The sequence below is a fragment of the Nelumbo nucifera genome, chromosome 5 (genome assembly GCF_055504915.1).
Source record: "Nelumbo nucifera cultivar China Antique chromosome 5, China Antique-T2T, whole genome shotgun sequence".
Classification (NCBI taxonomy): Eukaryota; Viridiplantae; Streptophyta; class Magnoliopsida; order Proteales; family Nelumbonaceae; genus Nelumbo; species Nelumbo nucifera.
This window is the reverse complement of record NC_142653.1, coordinates 14,262,263-14,269,629: the sequence shown is the minus strand read 5'-3', so window position 1 is coordinate 14,269,629 and position 7,367 is coordinate 14,262,263. Positions and strand designations below refer to the sequence as shown.

Genomic DNA, 7,367 nt, shown 5'->3' with positions numbered 1-7,367 from the left:
GAGGATGTGAAGACTAAAGAGAAGAGAGGCTCGACTGGAAAGAGGTGAAAGAGAAAAGGGGTTCGACTAGGGTTTCCTAACTCTAATCTATAGGTCGGGCCGGGCTATTTTGACAAATCCTGAGCCCGACTCGAATTTATTTTGGGCTGGGTTTTTGGCCCGGGGTTAAGCCCGCGGGCTCTTTTGCGTGTTCAAGCCCGTATGGGGCCGGGCCGGCCCGTCGGACCACCCGGCCCATGAACAGGTCTACAGCCAAGTATGGTAGCCCGTACCGTATTAAAGAGAAGGCTACCGTACGCCCCACCGTTCCAGCTTATCGTTAATCAGCCACAGGGAGGCAGGATGCAGGATCACAGCCTCTGAAGTCTGGAACCGAATCCACCGTTTCAGCCATTTTCTTCTTCTTCTGGTTCTGGTGCAGGTGCAGCCTCTCTCTCTATTCTCTCCCACCAAAATTTCCCTCCCAGGTGCCGTATGTATATCTACAGTAAAATTAGCCAGCAGCATGCAGCCATGATCCTCCCTCATCTCCCTCGTCCTCATCAACCCTCATAATAATGAACACCCCCGGCTTTAACGCTAAAATGCGCTGTCCTCTCTATCTCCCCTCTCCTCTTACCCTTCTTCGCTTTTCACTTCCTTTTCTCCATCCTCCTCTTCTTCTAACATTCCTTTAGAGTTTCTTTCGCTCTCCTCCCTCAATTCCCCAATTTGTTGGTGCCTCCACAATCCATGGCGACGAGGGTTTGGCATACAGGGTTCGTCCTTTTACTGCTATTCGGGAGGCTAACCTGCTCTGAGCCCGTTAGAGTTTCGTCGTCTGAGGTCTGTCCCGTGCCGTCCGTGGCGGATTCGATCTTGCGCTCTCCAGATTTATGTGCACATTCCAATTGGCTGTCGAATGGCGATTCTGATGGAGATCTAGTCGGTGTTACGGAGGTATTTACGAAATTTATTTTTCTTTTTTTATGTTCTTAGTAGTCATTTCCAGAATTGCTCGTGGTTTACAAGGTCTTTTGGTCTTGGAAATATTTCATTCTGAAAAGAAATGCAAAACTTCTGCGGTTGATTGAAACTTTACAATTCCCTGATTTTTCCCTTTTTGCTGTCGTTGGTTGTGATTTTTCTGGTTCTGAAAGTTAGGATTTGGAACAGAAAGCAAAATTCGGTTTGCTTGCTTATAAATCCCTTTTCTGGCTGAGAACTGGACCAACGTTTCTTGAATGCGATGATTTGGAAAATGGTATCTGTGATATGTGGGTAACTAAAGATATGGTTATATCAGGACCATTGTTGAATCCGGCCAGGATACCTGGATTTTGCAAACAATTTCATCTTAGAGAGCGATAGGAATGATTTAATCTCATCTACTATTAATTATAAACAAACTATTTGGAAAATACTGAAGCTGAATGATTCACATAAAAAAATACTGTTACATGTATTGAAGGGTGCCTAGTTGCCTTCGCCTGCCTAGGTGATGCCTTGACAACCATGGTTTTACTGTAGTTTTACATGTATAGAAGACCACCTGCAGCACCTGTTAGGAAAAGTGATCCGTTGCAAGTTGAAGGTGGGCTAGAAGAGCTAGGAGGCACATGGAAAAGGACTTGGGTGGAACTAATAAGAAATGTTTTAAGTGCCTATAATTTAATTTAAGGATGGATGTGGCACTGAGCAGAATAGAATGGTGAAACATGACTTATATAGCCGACCCCATATAGTTGGGACAAGGCCTAGATGATGTATTAATCTTGAAAGTGTTAGATTTTTCTCCTTTGTAATAAACCTCCATTCACCAATTACCATGCTACACCTATTCCTATTGTAAACCATAAAAGGGGCAGAAATATTACTGAAATATTTCAGAATGAAAGATTCTATGGACCTTGTGCATTGAAATAAACAAAGCTTCAGAGGATAGGGGACTTGGGCCTAACATTGTTTGAAGGCAAGGAAAATGGCAAACTATGAGTATTTAGGACAAGAACAGTTTATGTATATGACAGCCAAACCCAAGGAATTCATTGTGATGAGGAGGCAATTTATATGGGAGGGACAGACTATCTCCACATTTTCTTTTATTCTTTTTTCTTGAATAATGTCAAGTTCCATAAAAAAAATGGTGGAGTTCCATAAAAAAAATGAGTATTTAGGATAAGAACAGCTTAGGACAAGAACAGTTTATGTATAGGATGGTGGTGGAGTTCATTGTGATGAGGAGGCAATTTATATGGGAGGGACAGACTATCTCCACATTTTCTTTTATTCTTTTTTCTTGAATAATGTCAAGTTCCATAAAAAAATGATTGGTCATTTACATAAAGAATGATCATATAGTCTTTCTCAAGGAATTGTTTTACAGACCCACAAAAAAAGGGAATTGTTTCAAAATTTCATCATTTACTTTCACGATTTAGGTCATCATCATCATCTAAGCCTTGCCTTAACCATATGGGGTTGGCTACATGAATCTGGATTTGCCATTCTATTCTGTTTAATGTCATATCCATTTTTGATCATTTCTCACTGCACTTGGGTTAAGGCATAGCATGTACATGGAATGCCCTAGCATGAGCACAGAAAAGACAATTTAGGATCCATGACCGTAAGAGTTTGGCAAAAGTTTTTATACTGACTACCAACCTGACACAACCCTTGTCCTTTATCTAAGTTTGGGACCAGTGGTGTAAGACAAAGCTCACATTGGCAGTGTTACTTTCTTGATTTAGCTATGGTATACTAATTTATCATATTTATCTGTAGGGTCTGCTATATGATTGTTTTAGTCAGAAGTCTGAAACTGAATGACCTGGGAATCTTCTATGTCTTAGTTAGAGTTCTAGAGGATTCGTCATCATCATCCAAGCCTTATCCCAACTATATGGGGTTGGCTACATGAATCCTGTTTCACCATTCTGTCCTATTTAATGCCACATGCATTGTTAAATTATTAGTGCTTAAATCATTTCTTACTTTTTTGACCCATGTCCTTTTTGGTCTACCCTACCTCTTCTAGCCCTTTCAACTTGCAACTGGTCAATTCTTCTTATGGGTGCTAGCAAATGTCTTCTATGCACATGATCAAACCATCTTAGTCTTCTTTCTCTCATTGTCACCTATTGGAGCTACTCCTAGGTTTCAATGAATGACTTCATTTCTATCCCTATCCTTTCTAATTTTCCCACTCATCCATCTTAGCATACATGTTTCTGCCTTACTGATTTTTTGGACATGTTGTTTCTTGACTGCCCAACACTTTGCTCCATACAACATATCTGGCCTTACAACTGTTTAGAGTTTTCCTTTAATTAAGTGGCATTCACCATAGTTGTCAAGGCATCGCCTAGGTGCTTGCCTAGGTGTCGACCAAGCAACTAGGTGCCCTTGGCTGGGCAATTGCCTAAACACCTTGTTTATAGCAATTTGGCACCTATCTAGGTGGCTAGATGCCTATCTAGGCAATAGGGCACCTGCCTAGGCAATTAGAATGACAAGGTGGGTGTCTTATTAAAATACTATTGGTATTGTTGCATCTTATTAATCTGTATGTTACTACATTCTATTATATACTATATGTACCATTTATACTTTGTTTTGATTTTTGAAGTTAGAGAGAGAGAGAGAGAGAATAGAAATTATAAATAACTTTTTTTTCTCCTACTCTCTCCCTCTCTCTTATATAAAATAAACAGCAGCTCCGCCCTTGTACTTTTTCTCTTTTACTTACTCTCTATCTTAAGTTTTATCATATGAAACTATGACCTTCTTTAGTTGCTAATTTGATATGAATTGCTTAAATATTTATTATGTTAATATCATTTTTGAAACTATTGAAATAATATTGTCCTAAACATGTTGATTTTCCATGTTTTTAGAGGAAATTTAATATTACTAATAGAGAAAATTGCTACTTTTCCAATTAATATGCATGCTGAATTGTATATAAAACTAGAAAACTTAGTTTTCTATTTATGAAAATTTTATTGCCAAGGCAACTAGGTGACTAAGCGCCCGACTACTGCCTAGAATTGCCTAAGCACCTTAACAACTATGGTATTCACCCATCACATAAGATCCCAGATGCACCCCTCTCTTTTGCTCAATTTACTCTAATTCTATGTGTGGCATCATCCTCAATCTCTCCCTTGTTACTGGAAAAGGTCACATTGAGTATCTCTTGGTCACCAATTCAAGATTATACCCTTATTAGCATTCCTATTATAATTAAAATTACATATCATATATTTTGTTTTAGTCCTATTTATCTTAAAAACTATTATATTAAGGTTTTTGTCCATAAACTTAATTTTGCACTTAATTCTTCATTAGTTTCATCAATTAAAACAATGCCATCAACAAACAACATAGGTTTTCCTCCTGAATATGTTTAGTGAATTTCATTACAAAATCTCTTGCTACTTATCCAAAATATATAGGAAAAATCTATGATGCTGGAAAGACATGATATGGGAAAGGCTTTGACCAATCAGAACCTCCTGTGAATGCTGATGATAACTCACCTGATTAGTTATCACTTTCGTGATTCTGGTTGATTGGTTATAAGGTTTTTTAGTATCATGTCTTTCTGGCATTAGTCATCATGGTTGAACCCCTATATATAAAATTCAAGATCAAATGTTGGAATGCTAATTAGCTATTACTTGGTTAAATTTCTGATACATGGTGGGTTTAGAACTCATGTAGAATGGGGGAGTGAGCACAATCCAGGCTCCAGAACGTCCCCCATTTAGTTGATGATTTGGATCGACACTTCGTGCCCCCAAATGGGAGATAGGTTGACTTTTTTTTTTTTTTTGGTAATTTTGGAAGATTCTAACAATCCAGTGTGCTACCTTTTCCCTTTATCTATAAAGGGAACTTGTCCCAATTCAGTGTGCTACCTTTTCCCTATGCAGGCACTTGCTGAGATATTCAATTATAATTATAACATACATAATGGCCAAAATTTAAAAATTTAAACCTTGCAACCAAAAAATCTTCCAAAAAAATTAGCAGGTTAGTGGAATTATTCGTAAAATTATAATTTATCAAAAAAGTTATTTGTAAAATTGTAGTTATAGAGTGCACTGCATTTTGTGAAATTCCTCTTATTATGTTTCTTGCATGTTTACATGTCTGGTTGTGTTCATCTACAAGGAAAGGTGATGAGAACTCCTCATTTTGGGAATATTTAGGAATATGTCTTAATTTATCTGCCACATTAACTTGGCAGTTTTCTAACTGTAATGTTCATTTTCTCTTGTGAAGGGGGATGAGGTTTCATTACAGAGAGCACTGAATCTGGTTCACAAGAACAGTAATGAATATGTATCTTTGTTCTTCTATGCATCTTGGTGCCCATTTTCTAGAGCTTGCAGACCTACCTTCACAATTCTGTCTTCCATGTATCCTTCCATTCCCCATTTTGCTGTTGAAGAATCTTCAATCAGGCCTAGGTTTGTCAGAAAGAGTTCTCTCTCTCTCTCTCTCTCTCTCTCTCTCTCTCTCTCTCTCATCTATGGATTTTAGTGTTTTACTTGCAGAAATATTCATATTGATCATTAAAAATATTGTTGCAGCATACTCTCAAGGTATGGAGTTCATGGATTCCCGACCCTCTTCCTCCTGAATTCCACCATGCGGGTGCGGTATCATGGTTCCCGGACTATCAATTCTCTTGTTGCTTTCTACATTGATGTTACAGGTTAGACCAACCCTTGGCTCTTTTTGTTTACTGGTTTTCGTGATTTGATATCTATGTATGCATATAGTTTGCTCTTTTATTTTTAAATTCATCAACAAGGTTAGCAAATATCAAAAAAGTTGCAGTTATTTTAAAAGTCACTCTCTTTACATGAACCAGTTATTGCAAATAAGCTTTGTATTCTAGAGATTGATATAGTAATTTATTTCATCTAGTTCTTTGAAATTTAATGATCAGACGTAAGTGTTATAATTATTCATTTAGAGCAGAGCCTCTGTCTGTGATATTACTTTTACTGTACACTAGTCTTGGGCCACTTCCATTTATTTTCATTAATAGGTTATCTGGGGCCACTATGTTGACTTCTCATCTTGTGGAAAAGTGACCAAGACATCCACAGGTGCTTTTATCAATGACTTAGGTTAAGATTCTTAAGAATATTCACTGCTTTGCATTGCATGTACTGTTCTCTATTTGATCTTATATGTATGATTTGATCAGTACCTGTAGGTGATCTTGTTGAGAAATTGTTACAACTAAAACTTTTTTCTCAAGGTCTTTTTTTTCCTCTTTTTGCATGCGCTTGGATCTAGGCATTAAGCCAGCATCACTGGATAGAATGTCCTTGGAGAAAATGGGAAACCCATCAAATCTTGCACATCTGGAGGACTCTGAAAAGGAAAACTGCCCATTCTCATGGGCAAGATCCCCGGAAAATTTGCTTAGGCAGGAGACATATTTGGCATTGGCTACCACATTTGTACTTCTGAGGTTACTTCACTTCTTTCTCCCAACACTGCTGGCATGTGTTCGGTGTGCTTGGAGAAGGCACATTCAAAATGCAAGCTTGGTGAGCTTATGGAAGTATCCCTTGACGTACCTCAATCAAGCAATTCAAGTATTCAATGTGCTGAAGGTGCCTTGTAAGAGGAGCAATTTGCAGGAAGGAGCAATGAGTGCCAGGGCATGGGCATCCAAGTCATTGGCCTCTGTTTCCATTGGTGATGCAAGCTCTAGCAGGACATATTCGGGAAATGAAAGGTGTTGAGCGTGCCTTACTTGTCCATGGCATAGTTGACATTTCTACTATTGTATTTCTCTGCTCGTCTGCAGTGGTTGTGAAGCTCATCTGGTTTGAAGATGAAGATCGAGGGGCTTGAATTGGGGTTGGGTGTTCAGCCGTACATCTTTGTTGAAGATGAAGGTTCTTCCATTTGACCATTGTAGTGACCTTTCCTCGCATCTGTTTATATCATGATATCATGAAAATTGTGCTTATGAATAGGTTATATTGAATATTCTGTTGCTTGGTCTAGATTGTTTTTATGCTTTACATCATCCGTCCTCTTAGCTTAGCTACCCAATTAGCCGATAGCCAATTACCAAATCATATGAATATCTGAGCCTTGTCCCAACCATATGGGGTTGGCATGAATCCTGTTCTGCTATTTCGTTCAATTCGGTGCTATATCCATTGTGAGACCTACTATATGCAATTTGCTAAGCTAGTTAAAATTTATTCTGAACCAACGGAATAAGTGCAAAAATTATATACTTTGGTCGAATTAGATCACCATGAATGTCCGAGTTTCATTTTGAAAGCAAATGCAATCATGGCATAACAAACCAGCAGAACTCTCAAAGTTCTTGTAATTATCTG

The 7,367-nt window shown here is 38.3% G+C and overlaps 1 protein-coding gene across 1 annotated transcript; it reads left to right on the top strand.

The window, feature by feature from the left end:
• The first annotated feature begins 304 nt into the window (after window positions 1-304).
• LOC104604741 (5'-adenylylsulfate reductase-like 4) lies at window positions 305-7,022 on the top strand. Its single transcript, XM_010269237.3, has 4 exons — window positions 305-939; window positions 5,272-5,459; window positions 5,583-5,707; window positions 6,301-7,022. Exons 1-4 carry the CDS (start codon window positions 733-735, stop codon window positions 6,753-6,755), a joined length of 975 nt encoding a protein of 324 aa, XP_010267539.1. The 5' UTR covers window positions 305-732; the 3' UTR covers window positions 6,756-7,022.
• Window positions 7,023-7,367: the final 345 nt, after the last annotated feature.

Excerpts from the sequence above, each read along its gene's own strand:
- LOC104604741 (XM_010269237.3), top strand. The coding sequence starts at position 733 with ATGGCGACGAGGGTTTGGCATACAGGGTTCGTCCTTTTACTGCTATTC. Across the intron at positions 940-5,271 it reads ATCTAGTCGGTGTTACGGAG|GGGGATGAGGTTTCATTACA; the intron begins GTATTTACGAAA and ends TCTCTTGTGAAG. Across the intron at positions 5,708-6,300 it reads TTTCTACATTGATGTTACAG|GCATTAAGCCAGCATCACTG; the intron begins GTTAGACCAACC and ends GCTTGGATCTAG.